The following is a 26,483-nucleotide window of genomic DNA, read 5'->3' as shown; positions in this document are numbered from 1 at the left end:
GGGGGGGGGCCGGCGGGGCTGGGGGCGGGGCGGGCGGCGCGGGGGTGTCCCTCCCTCCCTCGCTCTCCCCGGTAAAGTCTCGCGGTGCTGCTGGGCTCAGCCCCGTCTCCTCCTCTTGCTCCCTCGGCCGGGCGGCGGTGACTGTGCACCGACGTCGGCGCGGGCTGCACCGCCGCGTCCGCCAGCCCGCCAGCATGGCCACCACCGCCACCTGCACCCGCTTCACCGACGACTACCAGCTCTTCGAGGAGCTTGGCAAGTACGGCCCGCCCGCCGCGGTCCCCTGCCTGCCCTGCCGCCCGGGCGCTATGCGGCTCCTCGCCCCGCCCCCCGGCCCTGCACCGGCCGCTGCGGCGCCCCCTCGGCCGCCCCACCCCCGCCTTTCCCGCCCGCCGCCTCCGGTCCCCGCGCCCCCCGCGCACTGCCCCGCATCCCCCTCCGCGCCCTGCAGCAACTGGCAGGGTCGCTGCTCCCCGCGCGCCGCCGCGGACACCGCAGACCCCGGACCGCTCCCGGGTGTCCTCCGGCCCCGCCCCTCCGCACCCTTCAGGCGCCCCACTCCCGACCACCTCCCAACGCTGCCCGGTTGCTCACTCCGCACCCTGAACCCAGGTCTCACGCGCCTCGCACTCTGGACCCTCCCCGGCCCTGCAGCTCTAGCTCTGCTGCGGAGCCCGGGCGTGGGGGGGCTGTTTGGCGCCCGGCCCCGCCCCCCGCGAGTGCCGCTCCAGGCGCCCAGCTCCGCGGCTGGGCAGTGCTGCGGCACCCCGTCCCCTCCCCCTCCCCCTGCAGTGGTCCCGGGAGCCGCGCCGCAGCCGCAGCATCCCCCTCCCCTCCGCACTGAGCTGGCCGCTGCAGCAGCCCCGGCCCCCCACCCCCACCCGCGGGGCCGAGCTCGGCCACTGCAGCCCCCGCCCTGTCCGCCCCCCTAGACGTTTCCAGAGCTGAGAGTGCGAGCTCTCATTTGGGGGGGACGTCAAGGAAAATAGAATGGGAAGGGGAGTTCTTGATGTCTGACTGTGTCCTGTCTTCCCTTACTGTCAGTTGAGCCGGGATGCAGTGAGATGAAGCCGGCTGTGGGGGGGTTTGAGTCTCACTTTGCCCCATGGTTGAGGGAGATTTCTCTTTCAGGGCATGATAGCCTCTTTTTAATCTTTCCTTCCCCGACCCTCAACTGTTCCTGCTGAGAGAAGGGCAGGGTCTCTCTGCTCCCTTCTGCCCTGGTTCTCTTGACCAGGACCCCAGGGCTATCTGAGATGCAGCAGGTGTGTGTTTTCAGCGTCGCCCACCCGCTTCTGATGTGCAGCCTGAGGTGGAGGCTGTTGCCTTGCCCAGGGACTGGATGAGGGGGTGGGAGGTGGCACGCCACCCACATCTGTTGTTCAGTGTCCTGCGGTGGCCCCGTCCTTTTGCCTCATGTTGGATGGTGGTGGTCACAGCGCTGTTGTGTGTGCATGTACGTGAGTGTGACTAGAGGTTGGTGGTGGGAGCATCATCGTCCCCAGACTTGAAGTGTGTCTATGTCACTCTACCCTGCTCTGTGTCCCAGTTCTTTCCCCCTTCTCCCTCCAGGGGTGCTTTCTCTGTGGTCCGCAGGTGTGTGAAGAAAACGTCCACGCAGGAGTACGCAGCAAAAATCATCAATACCAAGAAGTTGTCTGCCCGGGGTGAGTGTTCCCCGTCTTGACCTCTTCCTGAGGGTGCCTCCAGGGGCCGTGGTTTCTTTTGAGGAAGCCCCAGGAATTGGGGGTTGTGCGTTTTAGCACTTGGAGAGGAGTTGGAATTTCAGACTGGTTGGACTTTGTGTCAGGTTGAAGCCAGAAAAGGAGTTGCGTGGGGGACTGGAAGCGCCCAGGTACAAAAGAGTGAAGGAAGAGATGCAGGTAGCTGCAGTGGCCCCCAAAGGCTCAAGGGAGTTCCGTCTTTAGGGAGGTAGAGGATATGGGGGTAGTGGGTGGTACGGAATGGGGAGCTCTTAATTTGGGGCATTTGGAACCTCTCCCTTTGGGGCAGTGGTGGCTACTGCAGGCCTTCTGTGGTCCCTGTGCCCCAGTGGTGACTTAGGATGGAAATGCAGTAAGTGAGCAGCTCTGACAAAGCCAGCCTCCCCTGCCCACCAGGCGGCAGAACAGACTCCCAAGGGAAGGGAATCTGTAAACATCAGGGGAGGCTGCTACTGGCGAGGGCTTCTCAGGAACAAATTCTGCCAGATGAACTTGATTGCTTTTTTGATCAAATTACAAAGTTGGTGGTGCAGCAGCAGATGTAGTCTGTCCTGGGTGGAGGGTGATGCCTCATGGTCTAGAAATCCCAAAGGCCCGGTTTGGGCAGGAACTGCACTGCCTCCGAGTCTGAGGAGCATAAAGGCCAAGGCCTTGGGGCCTCACTTGCGAGATCCTCCCAAGTACCTGAGTCTTGGAGGGTCAGGGCCTGTCTTTCACACCTTGAACCTACACTCTCTGAACCTTCTATTGGGTGCTTGCCAAACTCACCTCATCTGATAGGTGTAGACCCAGCAATGTGTGAAGTGCTCTGTGAACAGGTCTGGTGAGTACAGAGGTCAGATCTTGGAGGGCTGCAGGGTGCAGCTGGGGGACAAAGGTTGTGAGACTCAGAGAAAGGAATTAGGGCTGGGCAGTAGGATGCCATAAATATATTAGGAGCCAGGACACATGCCCTGGGGAAGACATGGGCTTTGGCCAATAATGATGTGGGTTTCTCTGGGATAAGAGACATAATAGATGTCCTAAATGCTCAGAGGAGCTCTACAATTCCACGGAGATGACATTGGGCTTCTGTCATGTTGGCAGTTGTTCTGGGACCTGTTTAGCAGGGCCGTGTCTGCCCCCTGACTGGGGACTCTCTCTCCATCCCCCTAGTAGGGCACTAATTGCTGACTCCCATCCAGCTCCATCTCTTGCTGTTCGTGTGCATTGCCTATAAAGTTGGACTTGTTTGTTTTCTTTCTCTCTGGGTACCTTGAGTCTGAGGATGGTTGCCATAGAGATATGTGGGCAGTCAGATCCCCTGGAGTGGGGGTGGGGGGGACAACAGAGGCTGGGCTCTCTGGCAGACATCCTCTGGCCAAGGATGGAAGGTGCAGGCAGGAACGATGGCTTGAGGCTGGATACCTCTCTTGCCCACACAGCAGAGCCCTGGTGCATCAGAAACAGGGCTGGCGTCTGGTGTCTTCAGTTGCTGACACAATGCTTTGCTCTCCTCATCTCACCAGTGTCCTCTGACCCACGGGTAAGGGAAGGAGAGATGGCTGGGAGCCGAATTCTGGGATGTGAGGATAGGTGATGTGGTGACTTCCTGCAGCTACCTGACTGGGGCTTTCATTTCCTACTCCTTCCCTACCTGCCTGAACTTCCATGACCTGTGTGATAGCATCCCTTTCCCTTCCTCACCTCCTTTCAACCTTGTCCCATCTCTCCCAACGGATATCTTTCCCTGGCCAAACTGGATGAGGCTTGATTTCTCTTTGATTTTTTTCTCCCCCCACAAGAAGAGGATTCTTGTGTAAAAGTATATGCTTCAGACAGCAACTCCCCCTCTCCCAAGATGGATATGCCAAGACTGGGCTCTGTTGTGTGGCCTCATGTGCCAGCTTGCCTTTGGGACAGAGGCACAGATGATAGGCACAGATGCCAGCCAGAGGGGTCAGAATGTGTAAGTGCCAGCCAGTACTGTGTGGAAGTGGGAAAGTGGAAAGGGGCTGTCTTGGAGATGGAGGGAACAAGGTGGGGCTGGACTGTAGGTGTGGGCATGGGAGATGTGAACTCCTGGAGAGAGTTGGGCCAGGGTAGCCATGGGCTGGTGCCCATGGGGTTAGGGAGTGAGGGCCATGGCTTCCCTGCAGACTCTCAGTTTACACTATATATTTTATAAAGGTGCAGCCACTGGGGCTGGGTTTCACTCATCGCTGTCTGTCTAGGCCTCCGCAGGTGTTGGATTTCTGTGTCTGGGAATGTCGTGGGCCCACCAGGGTCATCTGTGAAGGTCTGAAGGGGCTTTCTGTGTTCACTGGGTCTTCCTGCCTGCTATCTTTCTTGTGTGTGATTTTCTGGGCTACAAACTGAAAAGATAAACAGAGGGTATAGAGCTGTTTCTCTTTGGCATCCTTGGTGAGGTGGCTAGGAGGCAGGGAGAGGGATCAATCACCTGGTCTTCTAGGGGGGTCCGATCGAGACAGGAAGCCTTCTTTTGGGCTGTCGTGTCTTGTCACTGTGGCCTCAGAGGCCCACATTGGCGGCTAGGTTGCAAGGTGGGGAGTTCATACGGATATGCATCGAGCACTGTCTTTGTCTGCGGGCCTGTCTACATAAAGTCACTGAAAGTCACATAACGTCACTCTGTTTGCTTCAGAACCATGATAGGAGTGGAGCTGGGCTCTTAAGGGAGCCCATGGTTCCAAGCTTAGCTCCACTAGGCCGAAGGAGGCATTTAAAATAGGCTTGGATGCAGGAGCTAGTGGGCCAGGTGATGGCAATGATAAGTCGTTATTTTAAGATTTAAGAGCACCCCCCTCAAGGAGCCTGAGCCCTTATGTCTTTTTTTATTTTTAAATCTTCATATTCCCTTCTTATCTTTATTCATATGCATACAGATTTTCACCTCGTGGAGCATAACATTTTATATCCTGCTCTCTTTGCTTATATCCAAAGCATTTCCCCCATATTGCTACAGTTGAAGGGCAAATGGTCCTTTCTTCTACGTCGTTTAGGATTTATCCCTAGAACAATCAGCATCACAAGAAACTTCTGTATATGTACCATTTATCTGGATTCCAGTTGCTTTCACCGAGATGGATACTGGGGTAATGCCCTTGGCCTTACTAAGAGATGCTACCGGAAACAGTGTTTTGAAATCTGTTATAATACTTTAACATATTTATTTAATCTGTACATTCCATGTGAAGAAATTTCTTTTGAAGCTAAATGTAAGCAAAAGCTTTCCTCTTTGTGAGGACCTGAGAGGTGAGGGAAGGGTCCTTATGTGTTTCTTTACTTCTGCATGGGCAGGCCCTAGCGAAGAGCCTGACGTATGCCAGCCACATATGCATTAAATGAATGGGTCAAGAGGACTGTGTAACCAGTCATGGTTGCCTTTTGGCTTCGGCTCCTAGGAAACTCAGAGTCAAGTTGCCAGAGCCCTTGTACCCTGCTACAGACTTGGGTCCTCCCTTTCTTATCCAGGGAGCCAGGCTGCAGACCTGAAAACGGCTGCTGGAAGAGAGGACAGATGAGGATAAAGACCTGTGCTTGGGGCATAAGGCAGAGTGGGAGATGTAGGCAGACATTTAGCTGATGATTCCTCCTTCCTTGTCACTAATGGCACTATAGGGCCACTGTTGGGATCTCTTCCAGGTAGTGATTTTCAATTTTAGCGTGCATAAGGATCACCCTGAGTACTAGTTTAAAAAATGCAGATTTCTGGGCTTTAGCCACAGAGATTCTGCTTTAAGAGGTCTAGGGTGGGGCTGCAGAATCTGCATTTTTAACACATGCTCCAGTGAATTTCATGCAGGTGAGGCATGAGCCACTCTTTAAGAGATGCCACCTAAAATCTGCAACAACAGTTGCTCTTGCCATGCCCTCTGGAATTCAACAGACACACCTTGGCCCAGCCTTCTCCAGATTGTGTGTCTGCTGCTATGTGGCCATCTGTGCACATGGGCTGTTCTGTGATTAGGGGCCTCGTTCTGGGCCTCGGGATTGGGGTGTCTGTGTATGAGGCTGCGGCAAGCTGGGTGGCTGGGGTTGTGGCATGTTGGCCACCAGAAGGGTAAAGGCTGTCCCTTTCTGGGTCCAGCTGGCCCCGGGGACTGAAATGGGATCCCCTGGATGGTGCCAGCTGAGAGTCCCCGCCCTCTTAGTGTTGGCCTGAGTAGCCCCCATGACATTTGTGTCCCCTGTGGTATCTCCAAGTGAGACTTTCCTGTTAAGGATCTGGGTGAAGCGAGGGAAAGAGAAGGGAGGGGGAAGCAGCAATGCAGGGAGTGGGAGAGGGAAGAGAAATCCACATAGCACTGGAACACAGGCCTCGAGGAAGCATTTAAGGAGGCTGTGTGTGAAACCATGCTTTCCTCCTGAGGATAAAACAGGCCAATTTCTGTAAACAGAGAAATGGGCATCCTGCATATCAGTAATGGAACGCCTCTACCTTCTCTCCTGAAGGGATGGAAGCTGACTGCAGGTCCCTCTGTGCGAAGGCTTCTGCCGGGCAGCTTTTGTCATGCAGTCACATTGAGCTGTGGGCCTTAGCGCACACAACACTGGCCTGTCCCCCTCCCCTCTCACCTGTCTTCCTAGAGTGACTTGGGGTGCTGCATCATGGTGTGGGGATGGAGGTGGGAAGGTTGCCCTGTCCTGTCAGGGAGGCCCCTGCCTTCTTCCTGCTGCTTCTTCTGGTCCCTTGTCACCATACCCTTGTTAGAAGCTGTGCTGAAACCCTAGAGGTGAGTGGCTGACCCCATTCTCTGCTGAGGCTGGAGACAGGGAAGGGGAGGCTGGGTGTGACCATTCCTGCTCCCATCTCTATGCTTGCTGCTCTCTGAACAGCTTTGGCAGACCAACAAGGGCCTGATCCCATGGGTGCCAAAAGGGTGGTGACAGGAGGAGATGGGCACTTTGCACCTCTTGAATGCCTCTCTGCAGAGCCCCTTTGTCACCTACCCATGGCCAGACAGATCTGCTGCAGGACCGCTGGGGAAACCAAAGCACAAAAGCTTTGTCTGGGGTCTTTTTTTTCCTTTTGGTTGAGTGCTGCAGGTGCCCGTGACTTTGCCAGGGCTCAGACCCAGTGTCCACAGGCCGTGTGGCCTCCACCCACTTCTTGGCGCCTTTCTTTGAAACACAGGTTCTGGATACTTTGTTCCTGTGATGAATCTTGGCATATCACCTCACACCTCTCCATCTAGGCCCCAAGCTGCAAGCCTGGTGGAGCAAATCCCTCCTCGTTGCTGGCTGAGGCCCCATTCCCATCTGTACCCACCTCTCTGGGCTGTGCGGTGGGGAGATTTCCAGCCACTCCTCCCCAACACCATCTCCGCTTCCTGGGCCCTATCAGCAGCAGCCGCAGCTTCCCATCTGCTCCCCTCTTTTCTCCTCCCTTTCTTTCCCCTCCCCCCTGCTTGCTGCTGCCCTGGGAGGAGCTATTTTTAGGGGCTGCTTCCTGGGATGTTTTACTTGGGGCTGGTTACCATGAAGGAAATGTCACCAAAACAGTGGGCAAAGGCTGCAGGCACCGGGAGCCCTGCCGGGGGGCATGGAGAACACGACGGCTGACCCTTTTCTGGCCCTTGAGAGCAGCCAGAGTGCCCCCAGGCAGAGCCTTGCCTTCTTGGGGCTTGCTAGTGACCCCTTGGGGATTTTCTCCGTCAAAGCTGATTTAGGGCCTTTTCACTGTAGGGCATTTCTTGGAGCCTCTCTCCCTCCTCAGAGCTTCCCTTGCCTTGAGATCCAGAGGCCAAAGTGGGGCTCAGGTCTTTGTGTCACCAAGTTAAAACTGCTTGAGTGAGGGTTGAAGATAAGGGGAGGATGCTGGGTACATGCACAGAGCCTTGGGGGTTCACATGGGCACATTTCAGGCCCCGTCCCTCTGTATCACAGCCCCCAGCTAGTCACCAAGTGTACATGTGTGAGGGCATTAGAAACCATGGTCCTGCTCTTGTGTGGTGGATGGACTTTGCTTTTAATTGGAGACTCTTTGCACCTTTAGAGTGAGATTCAAAGAGGAAGGGATGTGGCCATCGCAGTGTCAGTGTGAGGTCGGTGGGATCGTGGCTTGGGATTCCCACTGGTCAGTGCCCCAGGCCCAGGGCTGTGCGTAAGCAGCTGGGGAAGGTGGATTATGACACCAAATCCCTGCGATGTCATTGTTTCTGCTCCTCAGAGTGATGCCCAAGGGGGCCAGATGGGGGCCTCTGCTGCTTGGGAAGAAGATGAAGGGCACTCAAGGAGGGCAGCAAGTGAGGCCGCCTCCCATCGAGCCCTGAAATCAGTGGGGCTGCAGGAAGTTTCTCACATCCATGTTTAGGGTCACAGGCACAGACCTGCAAAACACCCTTTGCAAAGTTAAGAATGTCTTTGAGATTGGAACTTGGGAGAGTCCTCAGAGTAGGAATGTGCATCCTTTCCCACGTACAGAGGGTTGTATGTTTAGGTAGCAACAGGATCTTACTTGAAGCTAGTTCTGGCATTTGTGTGTTTTTTAGGAAAATGTCACTAAGTCAAGCAGGCCATCCCTGAGACGGCCATGGAGAGTCTGTGGCCAGCCCTCCCTGGCCCCCTGACCCGGCAGAGGAAGGAAAGGGCATTGGAATAGGCTTCTGTCTTCAGGCCAGAGGGGGAGATGGTTCAAGGGCAGGCTTGATGCACCCCTTGGCTGCAAGCTATCACCTCCCTATCTGCTTCCTCTTTTCTGCCTCCCTCAGTGCATCTGGTCACTTCTTGCTGCCCTTCCTGTGAAATCGTGGTGCCTTGGACCAAGTCCTGAAGCACTTGGGCAGAAGGCGGGAGAAGCTGGGTTTCTAGGATCCTTGTTTCCCAGGGCCTGGCTCTGGCCTGGACTCAGACCGCTCTGGTCTAGGCAGGCTGCTGGGGAAAGGCTAGAGCCGCTTCTGCTTTCTGCTCCTGTTGCCACCTCTGCTCATGATGGGGAAAACCTGCAGAGGGCTGTGGTTGGAGCTGGGCTGAAGGCCGGCAGGGGTGGGTCTCTCCATGGCAGTAGCACACAGGCAGGCAGGAAGTGGCCCTGTGCAAAAGCGGGAAGTGGCAGTTGTCAAACAGGAAGGGGGGGGCTGGGCTGTGGGAGGGGCGGGGATGAGCCTGGTAGAAAGGTGCGTGGAGGAGGGTCCACCTTGGAAGGTCTGAGCCTCTCCCTAATGGTTACTGGAAGGAGGGATGTCTCAAGGGGAGACACCTTTGCAGCACCTTGAGATGCTGAGCCAGGGCCCTCCCACTGTGGACCAAGCCCATTCAGTGGCCTCACCCTTTTTGGGGTTGGGGATGCTGTGTCCAGCTGGGATGCCCTTGCTTTTAAAAGGGAAAGATGCTCTAGAAACCACTACTCCATCCTGGAACCCCTCTGCTGCCGCTGCTGCTGGGATGGACCCTCTGCTTTTCTGCAGCCGTGGGCCAGCCCTGGAGGTGACTGCAGGACAGGAAGTGTTGGGGGAAGAGACAGGAGACAACAGCTGGAGAGGCTGGGTGGTAGCCGGGCAGTGTGTGGCAGCAGGAACGGGGAGAGTGTGGCAGGCAGAAACCACTCTGTTCATTGAGGAGAGCTTGTGGATGGCAGGGTGCCACGGCTGCGAGGAAGAGGAGGGAAGCAGACAGTGGCGCTTCCTGCGGCGTTCCCCTCTCTCTGAGGAGCCCCTGTTGCTGCCCATCACCTGCAGACTGTAGACACGGGTGGGCCCCACCAAAACAGGGAGGGACACTCCACCCCCAGGACTGTAATGGAGGACCATGTGGGGAGCCCAGAAGCCAGGCAGGAGGGCTTAGTTGCTGTGTTGCGGACCCTGCATCTGCCTGGGCTGAGGGGACAGTGGGTCCCATTCACAGTGTCTCTGGTGATAGCTGTGGCCACAAGCCCAGCCCAGGAGACCCTGTCAAGCTTCTCACTGGGCCGTTGGAAAGGAGCTATATGCCAGACCTTATGCAAAACTCTTGACCTGTACCACCTCAGTTAAACCTCGGATCTTGCTGTCTCTATTTTAGAAGTGAGGAACCTCTTGGCCGGGTGCCGTGGCTCACGCCTGTAATCCCAGCACTTTGGGAGGCCGAGGCGAGTGGATCATGAGGTCAGGAGATCGAGACCATCCTGGCTAACACGGTGAAACCCCGTCTCTACTGAAAAATACAAAAAAATTAGCCGGGCATGGTAGTGGGTGCCTGCAGTCCCAGCTACTCGGGAGGCTGAGGCAGGAGAATGGCATGAACCTGGGAGGCGGAGCTTGCAGTGAGCCGAGATCCTGCCACTGCACTCCAGCCTGGGCGACAGGGTAAGACTCTGTCTCAAAAAAAAGCAAAACAAACAAACAAAAAAAAGAAGTGAGGAACCTCTTTCCCAAGATAATGTGCCTGGCTCACTGTCTCACCTCCTTTGGGTCCTAATCAAATGTCACCTCCTTACTGAGGCTTTCCTGGACTGCCCTACTTAAATCTACACTCCCCACTTTCTCTGCTTTTTCTATGCAGCACTTGCCGTGACATCTAACATGCTGTTGAGTTTTCTTACTGTCTGTCCCTCCCCAATACACAACCCACTAGAGTGTCAGCTCCATGAGGGTAGGGATTTTCGTCTGTTTTGTTCACCACTGTCTTCCTAGCATCTCGAATACTGTCTGTCACATAGTAGGCCTCAGTAAATATTTCTTTTTTTTTTTTTTTTTTGAGACAGACTCGCTCTGTCACCCCAAGCTGGAGTGCAGTGGCCCAATCTTGGCTCACGGCAGCCTCCACCTCCTGGGTTCCAGTGAGCATGTTTGGCTAAATTTTGTATTTTTAGTACAGATGGGGTTTTGCCATGTTGGCCAGGCTGGTCTTGAACTCCTGACCTCAAGTGATCCACCCACCTCGGCCTCCCAAAATACTGGGATTACAGGCATGACCCACCGCGCCCAGCCACGATACATATTTCTTGAAGGAATTAATGAAGTTCGGGTGGGTTTAATAGCTTGCTGGATGTGGCAGTGTTGGGCTCAATCCAGGGCTGTCTGACTCCAAAACCGATGTGTTGTTAATTGCTGTACTCCACAGCTTAGAATCAGAATGAGGATCAAGGTGCAGTCCGGGGGTTCAGAGAAGACCTGGGCCTTGCGGGGAACACAGGGCTCAGCTCCTTGGAGTTAAGGCTGAACTAAGAGGCTAACAAGGACCCTCTGGATGCTGGGCAGCTCCTTTGAGGAGCTGGGAGCCTGAGTCTGTGTGTCTTCTCTCCACTCGAAGTCACTGGTAAACCAGAGTGTCCTTATTTTTAGTGCTGTTGCTGTTGTGGGACTGTAACCATTAGCTAGTAAGAGACTTAAGGAAGGAGATAAACATTAATCTTCTGGGCCTTCCCTCAGCTGCCACCTCCGCATTGCAAGATGCTGTTCTCCTGCACCTGCCCAGGCAACCAAGCCTGAGAGTTATGGGCTGGAGGGTGGTGAGGTGTGTGCCCAGAGAGAGGGCCGTGGGTCTGTAGCTTTGGGGTTGGCTAGCTTGGTACCTCCATCTCAAGTCCAGGGATGGAAGGAAGGTGGGGTCATGTCAACATCCTGCCAGATCTGGAAGAAGCAAGCCCCCCAGCCACCAGGCAAGGCTGTTACAACCTCCTTGAGTGCCTCGCTTCTGGAGGTCACTGGCCACATCCCTGTGCCTGGGACCAAGGGATGCCAGGTGATCTGGGAGTTGGGAGTTACTTGGGGTTCTCCTGGCTGCATCCTGGATGGTGGTCATGCTGAACCCAGGGACAGGAAGGAAGGCCTGACCCAGATCTTTGGGCAGCTGGGACGGATTAGCTGGGCAGCAGGAACTAATCTCTGTCTGTCCCCACCTCCTTCCACAAAGTAGAGCTGTTGCTAGAGGGAAAGTTTAGGACAAAGCTGGGTTTGGTTAGTGAAACAATAAATGTGAATTTCTTCTAGTCCATAATCCCTACATTATCTCGAACTGACAGGCCTGGGTTTGAATCCCCCTTTTATCCTTTTCCTGCTGTGGGATCTTGGGCAAGTTACTTAACTTCCCTGGGCCTCCGTTTCTTCCATCATCTGGAAGTGTGGACAATCATAGCATTCACCTGATGGGATCATTGTGAGGGCCATGGGAAGATTTACAGAAGCTTTTTGCTGTTTAGGGTAGAGGCAGGGAGACAGGAATAGCTTGGCAGCTATGGATGTGAAGGCCCCTGGAGCCTTGATAATTTGGGGTGAACTGGACTGTCTTCCTTTTGCACCCCCTCCAAAGCCTGGAGTCTTAACTCAACTCTCACCATTCTTTATCTGGCCATAATAGCACAGGGGTGGAGAAAGAGGCCTCTAGGCTCAGACCACCTGCATCACTGCTTGTTCGTGTTACCTTAGGCAGATTACTCTATCTTTTTAAACCTGTTTCCTCGGTAATATAATAAAGCTAATCAGATCCCTACTTCACAGAGTTTCTGTAGGTATGAAATATGGTAATCCATGCCTCTGCCTGACAATGCATAGTAAGCGATTGTTACGGCTACTACTGTTGTTATTAGTAAACCCTTATTAAGCCCCTGTTTACAGAAAGAACTCTAGAAAGCACTACCCGGAAAGGTACCCCCGCCCTTCGAAGAGCTTGCAACTGAAAGATAACTGATGTAATATATGATGTGAGAATCGTGAGAAGTGCATTGGGAAATTGGGGGGGTGGAGTAGGAGGGAGAAGTCACAGTCTACCGAGAGGAGCAGGGAAGACTTCATGAAGGAGGTGACTTTTGGCAGGAATTCAGCAAGTAGAAAGAGGGAAGGACAGTGGGGGAGGGCTGTGAGGCCTCCGTGCTGTGAGTAGCATCCTCTCTTCCCACGTACTGGAGCTCTGCCTTCCTGTGGAAGGAATTGACCCACGCAGCTCACTTGGATCTGGGGACTTGTGGATTTCTGGTTATTCCACCAAAACCGAGTAATCCTGGAGTCTGAATTTGAAGAGGTCAAAGCTCACAGCAGTGGTGGCCAAGAGGACCCTGGGGAGAAGCAGGATTTGCGTCCTGGTTTCTCTTTCTATAAAATGGGCATCATACTAATGCCAACCTCCTAGAGTTGTTATGAGGATAAATTAAAAGAGGCAGCTGCCTGGTGTAGAACTAAGCTCTCAATAAATGTTAGCTATTATTATTTTAAGTCGTCATTATCTTGATCATCAACCTCTTTATTATCAGCATCATTATGTTTCAGACTTGCCATCAGGACTATGTAGAGAATATATGCAAAACCCCTAGCCAGTGCCAAGTATATATTAGGTGCTCAGTATAATTTAGCTACTATTAGTATTCCTAACAAGAAAGAGATTCTGGGCCAGGCGCAGTGGCTCACGCCTATAATCCCAGCATTTTGGGAGGCCAAGACAGGTGGATCACCTGAGGTCAGGAGTTTGAGACCAACCTGGCCAACGTGGTGAAACCCCGTCTCTACTAAAAATACAAAAATTAGCCAGGCGTGGTGGTGTGTGCCTGTAATCCCAGCTACTCGGGAGGCTGAGGCAGGAGAATTGCTTGAACCCAGGAGGCGAAGGTTGCAGTGAGCTGAGATCGCACCACTGCACCCCAGTCTGGGCAACAGAACGAGACTCTGTCTCAAAAAGAAAAAAGAGATTCTGGACACCCTGGACCACTGAAACCCTGTTGTGGTGGAAAGAGCACCAGAGTTTTAGTTGAATACCTGGATTCAAATCCCAGCCCTGCTGCTCACTGGCTCATAGTGTGCAAACCCTCAAGTCATTTCCTCATCTGGAAAAGGTGGTCATAACTATCTGGCCCAGGCCTGGTGGCTGGTGCCTATAGTTCCAGCTATTCAGGAGGCTGAGGTGGGAGGATCGCTTGAGCCCAGGAGTTTGAGGCTGTGATCATGCCACTGCACTCCTGTCTGAGGGACAAAGTGAGACCCTAAAATGAAAGGAAAACAAGTTGTCTCCAGGATTGCCATGACTTGCTGCATTACTTCAGCAAATCATCACAAGTGCATAGTTAGTACCTGAAGGAATATGAATAACAAGGTGACCACAAGGAGAGTGGATGGTTGATGGCTTTTGTTTTTTCTCTCCTGCTTTTAGATCACCAGAAACTAGAACGTGAGGCTCGGATATGTCGACTTCTGAAACATCCAAACATCGGTGAGTGCCTGGGCATGGAGCATTTTGTGGGTATTTTGTAGAAGCAGGGATAACAGATATCCACTGCTTTTGTGTGTGGGATCACCTCTGTCTGTGGACCTTCACCTGGTGTCTGTTTTTACATGAGCGGGATAGCAACTGTGTCTCAGATTTCTGGGGCATTCTAGTTTAGAGACCTGAGTATCTGCATCATTGCGGCACCTTCTCAGGGCTGGGGTGTGAGGCATCAGAATAGGTTTCAGATGCTATTTCTTCCCTTTCTCCTTCTGTCTTTGGGCTGAGGTCCAGGGTCCTCAGTGTGTGAGGTTCCGGGCTCCTAGCCTGCCAGCGTCCCTCACCAGGGGCCATCCACAGCCCTCATGAAAGGGTCAGGATTTTGTTTGTGGACCTGAAAGAGTTTTGTTCCTGCTGCGGTGTCCTGCACACTCTGGGGGTTTCCATGGTGCTCCCATTTGTATTCCCCAGAGCCAGGAAAGCAAGCTGCCCCCCTGCCTGGCTTCTCTGCAGAAGGGATGGCAGGAACCACTCAGATGGGGAAGGAGAAAAAAGAGGATTTCTCCCTGCTCCCACCCTGACTGGGGGGACAAGAGCACATTGTTGGTTGTGCTAAAGCATGAGGAGGTTTGCCTGCCTCAACCCACTTTGGCTCAGTTTTACTTTGTTCAGCTGAAATCGTCTTTGCCAAAAGCGTTGGCCCTGATTTGGTGCTCCTTGCAGAAGGGACAGAAATGGGGCTGGCTGCAGTGTCTGAGCAGAAGCCCCAGTGTTGACTTGAGGCAGAGCAAGGAGCATCTCCTAGGTTTTCCCTGAAAGCCCTGAGTCATCACAAAAGACAACACGTGTTCTGTGCTCCTCAGGCATGGCCTAAATGTCGGGGCTCCCACCGTGCCCTGGAGGCCGCCTGCTCTGCCCCGTTGGTGGCCAGGGCTGTGAGGTGACTTGCTGAAGCCTAATGCTTCCTTCAGAGCTGCCCAGCCCCTGGCTTCCCAGGTCTCGGGCTAGAACACTCAAAGTGAGCTCTGTCATGGAAAGGCTGAGGTCCTGCTCTAGCCCTCTGGGAGAGGAGCAGCTCTGAGGTAGTCAGAACGTCAGCTGTGCAGGGCTTTGTCGATGGCAATCAGCAGCTTGGATTACACCCGAAGCAGATTGGCGTGGCCGGTGGCGATCAGCTTTGCCTGATGCAGTGTGTTCTGCAGAGCCAGCACCTCTCAGCTGGTGGGTTCCTGGCCTCAGAACTACTGGAGCTCCTAGGTGGTTTCTGAGGTTAGGCCTTCACCTGAATACAGCGCAGTGGGGACTGACGTGTTGCCTTTGGTAGGAGAGGGCCCACAGAGGGAAACACCTAGAACAGCAGTCACAGATTCAGGCATGTTTTGCTTGGCTGGCTCAGTGGTATAAAAATATTTTTATTATTTGCCAATATTTAAAAACGAGATTTCACATTTTGAAAAAAAAAAAAAAAAATCTATTCCCCCGCCTTTCCAGTCAGAAGGCTCGGCTCTACTGAGCCCCCACCTTGCATGGCCAGAAGGAGCTGTGAGGAGCGGTGGCTGCCCCTGCAGCCCACTGGCCTCTGTCCTTGTCACCCACTATGAGCTCACATTTGCATTACCCACCTGGGCCCCTGTAGGCCTTGCAAGCTTGTGACCTCTAACCTAGAAGTTCCAGAACAGGAAGAAAAAGCATGTGCGTGACTAAAGCCACCCATAAGCACAGAAGCATTTTGATGTTCCAGACCCGGGTCTCAATATCTGAGGAGGGTAACTTCCTTTCCTTTATGCTCCTTGTGACCAACTGGTACAGCAGTGATAATTTGTCCTCATGTAGGCAGGAGAACAGCAGCTAGGGGTCAGTGATGCAGGAAGCAGAACCACGTCCGCATCACCCGCGACGCGGGCGGGTTGACCATGGGCGGGTTGACCACGGATGGGTTGACCACGGACGGGTCAGGGTATAATGGAGACAATTGAGAAATGAGTGGGAAGGACAAAAATAGAATTCTAGCTGAGAAAAGCCCAGGTGTCTTTTTATTTATTTCTAGAATTAAATACATACTTTTTTACCTCTTAGACTTCACTCTGTTTGGTAGCCCTTTCCTTTTACCATCTGCCCTCGGCTCAGAATGGAGGCAGGCGGAGGACCATATATCCTGGCCGTCTGCTCAGAGGCCAGGTGGGGCACAGTCACTCTGTTGGCCTCTGATTTCCTAGAACTGTGCTTCCATTTCATGACTGCTCCCAGGTCTTAAGGAGGTTGGTCCGAGGACCGATTCTGGGGTTGAGGATGGGCAGAGGGAAGGGGGAGTCAAGACTGTCCTGGGAGCTCCGGCATCTGGTGGGAACCAGGGCTGTTGGAGATGTGGCAGAGCTGCAGGTCCAGGAGGCTGTGGTTGCCATGGATCTGGACCTGGCTTGTGGCAGGAGAGAAGGCAATTTTGTGCCCCTAATTCACTATTCCTCTTCTCTCTCCACTGCGCTGTCCTTCAGAACTGTGACCCTTTTGGCTCTGGCCTCTTGAACTCCATCCCAAAGGGAAATAAACGGGCCAGCCCAAGAACAGTGCACAGTCGAGGAAGCTAGAGCAGAGAGCATGTGGTCAGCCCTGGCTGTGGTCAGACTCGGAGGCACTGAATTCAGATGGAGCATTTGGTGCTAGGGGCCAGCCATGCCCAGTTTCCCCTTAATAGCTAGATATTCTGTCCCAGGAGTTAAAAGCCTGTTGGAAGAGTGAACCCTGATGTAAACTCTGGACTTTGGGTAATGATGATGAGTCAATGTGGGTTCATAGACGGTAACAAATCTACCACTCTAGTGGGAGATGTTGATGGTAGGGGAGGCTGTGCGTGTGGGGGACGTGGGGTATTTGGGAACACCCTGTACTTTCCGCTCAATTTTGCTGTGGACCTAAAACTGCTCTGAAAATAACGTTTATTAATTAAAAACAAACAAACAAACAACAAAATGCCTGTTTGGGTGTAAGGCACACTGCCCAACTCCAGACAGCGCTGGGAGTGTGGCCAGTGGTGGGGAGTTGAGAGGAGGAGACGCTGGTGTGAAGTCTGAGGTCTGAATGAAGTCCGTTCTACCTGTGATCTGCCTGCTCCCTGCTCTCAAGTCCTCTAATGAATAGACTCTGTCTTCCTTCGTGCTGAGCTGCCCCAGCAGTTTCGATCATAGTCTAGCATTGTGGTTTAGAGCAGCACTTCTCAAACTTTTATGTGCTTATGACTCACCCAGGGATCATGTTAAAATTCAGATTCCGGTTCAGGGGGTCTGGGGTAGGACCTGAGTCTCCAGCTGATGCTCATGCTGCTGGTCCGCATGCCGGTCAATACTTGGAGAAGCCAAGTTTTGCGGCTTTGGAGTCGCAGATTTGGGGTTTGAATCTGGGATTTGCTAATTAGTAACTGTGACCTTTGGCAAGTTATTTAACTCCTCTGTGCCTGCCTCTGTTTTGGTATCTGGGTCCCTTCGTGGAGTTGTTATGAAAGGGTTCAGCCAGGAAAGGAGGCTAGGAGGGAGATGATGAAAATGGAGATTCCAGCCCCTAGAAGTGATCTCTTCAAGACCCCCAGCCTCAACTCAGTTCACAAGTTATTCAAGCCTGACCATTTACCCTTGAGCCCAGTACCCATTCAGCTAACAGTAAGTGTAGCAAAGAAATGGTTGCAAATAAAAAGAAAGAAACATTGAATCATGACTGAGCAGTTCCTACATCCCTGCCCCCAGGGTGGGGGTGGGGGGAGCCCTGCCACAGCAAGCTCTTGGGGGGCAGCTCAGTCCCCCACAAGCCCCCATGGCAACAGGACCTCCTTCCCACTGTGTTATTGCTGCAGATATTTTTAACAGCAACACTTTTTCAGTGCTTTTTGGAGAAAGATTTGTTAGTTAAAATGTGGCATATTGTTGGGTGGTTTTTAAAGAATTGGAAATAGCCACAACATTTGGGTTGTGGCTATCTCAGTCCTTGAAGACATGAAATATCAAGTAAAGGTTTGTAGGTGTTTTGGCCTGTTCTGTCTTCCACAGTTTTTAAAGAACAGCAATTAGGTTTGTTGCTGAAATGCAGTAAATGCTTTATACTCCTTTCCCCAGGTCTTCCTATCTATGGACATGGCCTGGCCCTTGCTGGCCTTCATGCCCTGTCTTTACTCTGGAACGGGCTGGGTGTCAGATTATTTTATTCCACGCATCCATAGTCCTTCTGCTTCTGCCTCACAGCATGACCCAGTTGTGCTTAGTTAACGCATTTGTGTAATTGCTGGTTTAAAGCCTGTCTTCCCTCTTCGCCTGGCAGCTCCAGGTGGCAGGGCCGGCTCCTTTTCTTCACAGCCACATTCATGGCATGTACAGCCTCGCCTGCTCTGGGGGTAGCTGCCCAGTGGACATTGTCGAGCCAGTCAGAATGGCCAGAGGTAGTGGGGACAGATTGGAGCTCCTTTGCCTAAGAGTTTGAGGAGGTGACTTCCAAGCAACTCTGCAATATCGGGAATCTTGATGTTGGTTTGTCTTGGCTTCAAGTCCCGGTTCTGCCACTTAGTGTGATTTTGGGCAGGTTTCTTATGGAGCCTCAGTTTCCTTTCCTGTCAGATGGGGTTATTTATATGTAAGTAGCTGCCCTGCAGAGCTGGTGTGAGGGTTCAATACAGTAATGCACGTGGAGCCCATGGAACGATGCCGGCACACGGACAGCTCAACTAAGTGTTAGTTGTTAGATTTAGATTGTTATTATCAGAATCTAATGGGGTGCGGTGGCTCACAGCTGTAGTCCCAGCCTCTCAGGAGGCTGAGACAGGAGATGGCTCAAGACCAGGATCTCCAGCCCAGCCTGGGCAACATAGTGAGACCCTGTCTCTTAAAAAAAAAAAGAAATAATCTGCTGTTGCTAAATAGGCACTTAGAATGGCACAGTCATTTCTCCTCTTGTCTTCAGTGTCCTGTTAATTTCTTTACAAATTAAAAAAATGTCAATAGCAGTCTTATTCAGATACAGCTTCCTCCATCCCTCCTTGCCTTGGCAGGTGCCTTGCTCTGGGGCACACATCAAAGCTGTTCTCTCCGCTGGGTGGCCTAGAAGGATTAGTCTTCCTTTGCTGCTCCTTTCTTCTAATTCCCTTCCCCGGCTTCCTCCCACCTGGGCTCTGTGTGTGGCCTTCCTGGAGAAGGGCAGACGCCAATGACTCCATGTCTAGGCAGAGGCCTGGGTGCCTGCACTTCTTGCCCTGTTCTTGGCCTTGCTGTGCTGGGCAGGGGCAGGGTGGTGTGGGGCATGGGGTGGTGTTGGGCATGGGGTGGGGTTCTTGCTGAGGCAGGGCTCAGGGCCAGGCCTAGGCAGAGCTGAGCAGCTCCACTTCTTTGAGACGGTTGTCAGCATCATACCTGCTGCTGTCCCGTTAGTTCCCCGTGCTGCTGCTGTTAGTCACCTCCCTAATGGAGCTGGTCTATAGCTTCTGGGACAGCTGATTTCCAGGGGATTATTTGTATTACACACTTTAATGCTTTTTAATAGCAAATTTTTAATTAAATGGAAAGTCCTTTTGGAAGCGAGGGAGCAGCAGCTGCAGCAAGACTCAGCGTGAGGCACTGACTTAGACCAGAGGTGCGCAAGTGAGTGGGGCGGAGGCAATGGCAGGACTTCGAGAGGACTTGATTGAGTGTATATGGAGTGTGCCTAGGCTAGTTTTTACGGGAGGAAGGCAGGGGCCTGGCGCTGGCTCCTTCCTCCTGTCCTAAAAGCCCCCTCTGTCATCTGCAGGCCTAGGGAAGCATCTTGTTTGCCCAGGAGAGAATGTATATTGGATATATACATTATATCCAATAATGGGAGGGATATTGGAAGTATCACCTGCCTTTGATCCTGTTCGCAGAAATACTGAGATTGGGATGGGATTTTTGGGGTTGAGTCACTAGATCAGATCAAATAGTGTAGGTAATGGGATGCAGAAACAGTCTTGAGGCCCTGGCTCCGGCCCTGGCAGGCTTCAGAGTCCTCGGTCATCAAGGGAGGAGAACAAGGGGGCTATAGTGGTGGTTCAGTGCCTCGGGACTGTGCCGGCTGGGTTGTATATTTTGCTTTCTGAATGATCTTGCTTCGTGGGGAGGGGACATAGGGAAGCACCTCAGTCCTGAGGAAACGTGTGACACTGGAAACGGAAGCAGCCAGGGCCCACCCAGGAAGAGACATGGCCGTTTCTTTGTCTCCTGGCACTGAACCGGTTAGTTTGGTGTCAGGCCATTCCTGAAGTGCTCCATGAGGTGCGCCTGTAACTGCCAAGGCCTGGAGCACAGGTCAAACCGAGGGAGGCCTTTGGAACAGAGGTTCCCCATCAAGAGAGTTCAGGTGAGGGGAGGGATAGGACAGTCAGCCAGAGCGGAGTCGTGTGTGCATTAGAATGATGCTCAGGGGTTGGCATTTAACCCAGAGGTGGCTTTGTGGGCAGAAACTTGAAGAGGAGACCTCAGAAGACTTCAGGTTGGTTTTTTGCCCAAGAGCTTTGGAGGCAGGGAGCAGGGAGGGATTCCGCCTGCCAGCCTTTTCTCACAGCTGGTGCATCGCCCGAGTCTTCTTCCTGTGGCACCCTCCCGGACCTGTCTGCGATGCTGCTTTAGGGACATTTGTAAGCGGTCTTCCTTTTGGACGCCAGGGCTTTGTTGCCTGAATATGGGGGCTGCCCCACGTTTCTTATGGGAAGCAGTGGTGTAGACTACAGTCTTTGGAGTCAGGTAGCACAGGATTCACATCTTGACCCACCACTTAGAAGCTCTTTGGCCTTTGTTAAGAGACTTTGTGTCCCTGAGCCTCTGGTGCCCTCATCTGTAGAATGGGAATAACATTCATCTCAGGTGGTCGAAAGGAATAATAAACTCCTCAAAGGCAGGCACTCTGTCTGTTCCTCCTGAATCCCACTACCTAGCATGGGGTCCAGCACATAGTAGATGCTTGATAAATGGTTGCACAATCAGTAATGTATGCAAGAGCCTAGCACAAGGCCTGGCATAGTAAGCACTTAATAAGCTGTTATTGTTGTCATTGCCTGAATGTGTGCGTGGCCTTCCAGGCTCGCCATCCATTATCCTGCACCACGTGCCTTCCTGCTGAGCTCTGCCTTTCCACCTTCTTCCCCACCCCTTAGTTCTGCTCCCATTTACTGCTCTGGAAGAGTTCTCTGGCTTTCCCATCTGGTCATTGTTGTCCCCTGCCGTCAACATTGCTAGGTGCTGCTCACGCTGCATCTCACCATCGTGCATCATATCCCAGGACCACCTTCTCGGAGACCAGCCCTCTGGGAAGGTTCCGGCTTTTCTCCATCTTGACTTCTTAGCCATGAAGCTTTTCTCTCTTGCCTGAGTCTGAAGTGGCAACCAGAGCGCCAGGCTCTGGCTTCCAGGTTGCATAGCCTTGCACTGGGGGGCACCGGGCACGTCGCCACTTCCCCCCACTGCTCCTTCTGGAGAGCCCTGTGAGCCCGACAGGATGGGGCAGGGGTGGGGCTGCTGAGGAGGAGAAGCCTAGGATTTCCGAGTTTTCTCTCTGTTAATCTCTGTCCCCATCTCCTCTCTTGCAGTGCGCCTCCATGACAGTATTTCTGAAGAAGGGTTTCACTACCTCGTGTTTGACCTGTAAGTGCCACTTTCTGAGGGTGTGGGGGCCTTTCCCTCCAGCTGACTCAAAATGAAGGCTCAGGAAGAGGCCTAAACAGGCTCTCCAGCCTCTGCCCAGGGCCCCCTCCTTTGTCCGAGGGAAAGGATTTGACTGGGGCAGATTGCTGCCCCCACCAAGGGGGTCTCCATGTTCCCCCAGCGTCCCCCCAGGGCTCTGAACCCCAGGACAGTGTTCCTCTCGCACTTCTGTTCAGCAGCACACCTTGCACAGATGCCTTTGTCTTGTTTCTCAGTGTGCTGTCCTTAGTGAAGAAATAAAATACAGCTCTTTGCATGGCCTTGAAAATCCTGAGAAATCAGAGGTAGCTTTCATTAGTCGGAAACCGGCTCCATTGGATTGGGTCTGTCCTCCACGTTGGTTGTGGTTTAATGTCTTAAAAGTGGCTCTTATCTCCTGGACACTCCTCTCCAGGATTCTCAGGGTTGGGTCTCTGTGTCATTGGTCTCATTACTCTTCAACTTCAGTAGTAGCTCTGTCCTTCCTGGGCAGCGATATTTTAGTGTTTATGTTGGTCTCAAAGCTGTGACTTTTGGGGTAGGTTGACTGTTTTCTCTTAGATCCCTGTATCTTCATCTCTGCCTGACTATTAGTGAATCTGTGGATTTTGGAAAAATAAATGTCCGGAAGGAAGGGAGGGCCCATGATACCTCAAGGAGAATCCGGGTGTCACTGAAGGATCGAGTGTGTTCTGAGCTCTCAGATGAAATGCATGGGGAGTTGGGATTTCTCTGAAAGCCTTTCTACAGGGTGACCCTGTTTCTTCTTGGACATTGGGGTTGGACAAAGGACCCTTTCTGCCTCTGACCGTCTTCTTCCCATTGGTTGCAGTGTTACCGGCGGGGAGCTGTTTGAAGACATTGTGGCCAGAGAGTACTACAGTGAAGCAGATGCCAGGTAGGATGAGGGCCCGAGAGTCCAAATGTAGCTCTGGAGTTTAGGACTGAAGGAAGTCTTGGCCACCTTCGGGGACCAGCACTGTACCTGTTTCAACAGTCTTTGGAGAAGATCAGAATAGCTCTTGTCTGGAGAAAGATTCTGTTGAGCTGGGCTAGGGCTGCATACTGTGGGTGATATTAGAAGTTAAAAATTCAGCACTTCCTCGCCAGGCGCTGTGGCTCATGCCTGTAATCCCAGCACTTTGGGAGGCTGAGGCAGTTGGATCACCTGAGGTCAGAAGTTCGAGACCAGCCTGGCCAACATAGTGAAACCCTGTCTCTACTAAAAATACAAAAAAATTAGCCGGGTGTGGTGGTGTGTGCCTGTAATCCCAGCTACTTGGGTGGCTGAGGCAGGAGAATCACTTGAACCTGCAAGCGAAGGTTGCAGTGAGCCAAGATCACGCCACTGCACTCCAGCCTGCGTAACAGAGCATGACTACGTCCCCCTCCCCCCCTAAAAAAACTCACTTCCAAATAAATGTTTTACAAAGCTTTTCCAAGTCTCCTTTACCCTGTGAACCCAGAAATACTCTTTTTTGCACTACTGTATACTCGCCACCATGCCCAATGTCCCCCTCTGCCCTTTTCTTTCCTTTGACAAATTCTAGTGTGCTCGAGCCACTGTGCTGAGGCTCCGGCATGACCCAGAGGTGCAGAAGACATGGCTTCTGTCCTGAGGGAGTGGAGCGTTCTGGGCTAATAATCCAACCATAGAGCCCCGGGAGCTTTCAGCCTCTGTCACCTTGTCCCTAGACCACCATGACCAGCCTCGCCGTGGGGCTCCGCCAACTTGAGGACCGTTCCCCGGCCACATGCCTCAGCCTCTGCCCTCCCTGGAATCCCTGGTGCCTCCCTCACCCACGCTTTCGGGCGCCTGTTCAGCCTGCCTTTCCCGCCTTGGCTCTTCCCCCAGCCTCGCTTTTCTCAGAGGGTGATGTCCCTACAACCTGGTTTTGATCATCCTGCCTGCAGCTTATCTGGCTTATGTGGCAGCTCTGGCTGCTTCTGGAGAGTGGGGGAGTGCAGCTTCCTCACGAATTTCTCAACCCTGAGAGGCCAATGTTTGCTGATCAACTTCAGATGCTTCAGCCTCGGGAAGAATTCTCAAGTGGGGAGATGAATTCCAGTGCCAGCAGGGGAGGACCAGGCTCTGGGACGGAGGAGGCAGTGATGGCTCAGGGAGCCTGCGGGGAGGAGGGAGAGCTGTAGGGAGGGGGCCCTGAGGGGGGTGACTGTACCAGTGGGCTTGGCCTGGCTCTGCTGGGACACTTCGCACTTTTGCCATTTTTGGCCAGAAGGCGCTCCCTGCTAGCCCGGCTCTGTTCTAATTATACATCTCTGTGGAGACTTGCTTCTATAGCTCAGTCTTAAAGTTTCTGTGGCCCACTCTTGGGCTGTGTCCTATGGGGAGGCCCGAGTTTCAGCCCCCAGGGACCCAGTACGACCCCTTGGTTCTTGTGGGATCCCCAGCATCAGATTTTAGGAATAGTAAGTCCAGGCCACCCAGCCCAATACACTGGGATGCTCTGCAGATGTGCTCAGTGTACCAGATAGTGCCTGATGATGGGGGCCTATACTCTAGGCCAAGTTCCTCAGCCTTGGTGCTACTAACGTTTTAGGCCAGGTACTTCCTTGTTGTGAGGCCTCTCCTGTGCATTGTGGCAGACATTTAGAAGCATCCTTGGCCTCTGCCCACCAAATGCTGGGAGCACCCCTCCTCCAGTTGTGACAACCAGAAATTTCTCTAGGCATTGCCAAATGTCCCCTGTGGTGGGGGTGGGGGGGGCGGCGGCAAATTCATTCCCAGTTGAAAACCACTGCTCTAGACTGCCCCGGCTCCCTGTCAGGAGTTTGATGACAGGGATGGCAGGATGGTTTGCAATGTGGACAGTCTGATTTACGTGTGTGACTGTGGCTGGGTGCAGTGGCTCACGCTTGTAATCCCAACACTGAGAGGCCAAGGTGGGTGGATCACTTGAGCTCAGGAGTTCGAGACCAGCCTAGGCAACATGGTGAGACCTTATCTCTACAAAAAATACAAAAATTAGCTGGGCACGGTGGCTTATGCTTGTGGTCCCAGCTACTGGGGAGTTTGAAGTGGGAAGATTGCTTGAGCCCAGGAGGTCAAGGCTGCGGTGAGCTGTGTTCACAACATTGCACTCTAACCCAGGCAACAGAGTGAGACCCTGTCTCAAAAATAAAATAATAAAATAACTTTGGGTTTTTTTCTCTATGCAAAATCATCAGAAGTGCTCCTCAAATGCCCTGTTTGGAAGCTCTTAAGTACATTGTTTCTTAAAGGTATCTATGTACTTGTTTTAGCTGCCTTACTGGATGCCGGACCTCAGGGCAGCTATTGGGTCTTGTCCATCTTCATATCCTAGGCACTCAATAAACATTTAGGGAAATGAATGAGTGCACCCACCGCCAAAAGTAGCTTAGGTTGTTTAGTTGGACTCTCCTTCCTAAGTTGCCAGCACAAGCCTCTTCTCCAAGAACAGAGTTACTATATGGAGAAAGAGAAAGAAGGAAGGGATTGGATGGTCTCTTCTTCCTCAGGATTCTGGGCTGTCTCCTGATCTCTTGGAAATGAATTGGTTGTTAGACCTTTCCAGTCAAAAGGGGGTGAGGTGAACCCGTTGTAGTGGTGATCCTAGAAAAACCATTGAATCTGCCTGGGCCTCGGTTTCCTCTTTCTTTAAATAGGTTGAACAAGATGATGTGCAGGGTCTAAGGTTCCAGTGGCCGTTAAGTAATTCTCTGTGAATCCATGGCCCCTTGTCACATGCCTTAGTCTGCAGCATGTGGTTGTGGATGTGGATGAGGTGGTTTAACCCTGCACTAACATTTCTTTTCCTTCTGCTTTTTTAGCCACTGTATACATCAGATTCTGGAGAGTGTTAACCACATCCACCAGCATGACATCGTCCACAGGGACCTGAAGGTACTACCCAGGTTCCCCTCCTTGCCTCTGCTCATGAAGTGTTGGCGCCACCTGGTACCAGATAGTGGTACTGCATAGGCCCAAACTAGGCTTCCTCTGGGCTGCAGGGTGGGTGCTCACAGGGTTCTCTGTGTTTCTTCTGCAGCCTGAGAACCTGCTGTTGGCGAGTAAATGCAAGGGTGCCGCTGTCAAGCTGGCTGATTTTGGCCTAGCCATCGAAGTACAGGGAGAGCAGCAGGCTTGGTTTGGTAAGGGTGACCCTGTCTTCCCGGAATGCAGCCCCCGCCCTTCCTCCTCTTCCTGGTCTGCCCTCCTCTATGAACTAGAAGCCAGACCCTTAATGGTCCTGGCCTCCTCAGAGACTGGCGGAGGGTGGGAGGGTACAGAGATCTCGCTTGGCCGTACATGACTCAGTACAGCAAGTCTAGCTGTTGTCAGCACTGCTTTCTTGCTGCCTCTGGGAAGGAGCTGGAGTTCCTGGTAGGCATACGGCTTTGCCCTCTGGTTCAGATTCCAGGTGCTACAAGAAGCCCAGCCTGTCAGCTCTTGCTGCCCATGTGCTGAGAGTTTATGTAGCAAAAGCAGCAGGAATGAGATGGGACTTGGGGGAAATGACTGGTGTGGATTTAACGAGAGAGAAAGCGGGTTCAGTATGCCTCTGCCCTCTCTTCTGCTACAGGTTTTGCTGGCACCCCAGGTTACTTGTCCCCTGAGGTCTTGAGGAAAGATCCCTATGGAAAGCCTGTGGATATCTGGGCCTGCGGTAAGCCCATTCCACGCTCTCAGCTTTTCGCTGTTAAGGGCCCTCAACTTTCGATGATGGCAAGAAAGAGGCATCACTATTCCTTACGGGTCACTCACGTGCCTGGTGTATGTGAAATTACGGTGTTTGCCCCTGGGATGGCTGTTCCCATCACACCCTCCTCCCTGAGTACTTCTGGGATGACACTGTATCCTTCTTGGAGAGGGATTTTCCCACGCCTTAGAGGATGGGTTGTGCCTAAAGAAATCCCTGGTGTGACTTGGTGACGGGAAGTGTGAGGCATAGCAGGAGGGGCTAGTAGCATAGCATTATCGGCTGGCATCCACTTCTGACTC

General features: G+C 52.8%; 1 protein-coding gene across 22 annotated transcripts in view; it reads left to right on the top strand.

Moving 5' to 3' along the window:
- Positions 1–69: 69 nt before the first annotated feature.
- Positions 70–26,483, top strand: part of CAMK2G (calcium/calmodulin dependent protein kinase II gamma) — a 62,470-nt gene continuing 36,056 nt past the window's right edge. For 9 of the 22 annotated variants that reach the window (XM_032140473.3, XM_032140435.3, XM_032140367.3 and 6 more), the window contains exons 1-8: positions 73–259; positions 1,573–1,667; positions 13,782–13,841; positions 21,406–21,460; positions 22,332–22,397; positions 25,313–25,385; positions 25,531–25,633; positions 26,065–26,148. In XM_032140473.3, the coding sequence (XP_031996364.1) occupies positions 195–259; positions 1,573–1,667; positions 13,782–13,841; positions 21,406–21,460; positions 22,332–22,397; positions 25,313–25,385; positions 25,531–25,633; positions 26,065–26,148 (601 nt within the window). In that variant the 5' untranslated portion in view covers positions 73–194. Of the gene's footprint in view, positions 260–988; positions 1,266–1,572; positions 1,668–13,781; positions 13,842–21,405; positions 21,461–22,331; positions 22,398–25,312; positions 25,386–25,530; positions 25,634–26,064; positions 26,149–26,483 lie in introns of those variants that run through there. The other 13 variants (XM_032140414.3, XM_032140400.3, XM_032140376.3 and 10 more) reach the window with 5 other exon arrangements.

Source organism: Hylobates moloch, unplaced genomic scaffold (assembly GCF_009828535.3).
Source record: "Hylobates moloch isolate HMO894 unplaced genomic scaffold, HMol_V3 SCAFFOLD_3, whole genome shotgun sequence".
Classification (NCBI taxonomy): Eukaryota; Metazoa; Chordata; class Mammalia; order Primates; family Hylobatidae; genus Hylobates; species Hylobates moloch.
The sequence above is the reverse complement of the archived record's forward strand: the minus strand, read 5'-3'. Positions and strand labels throughout refer to the sequence as shown.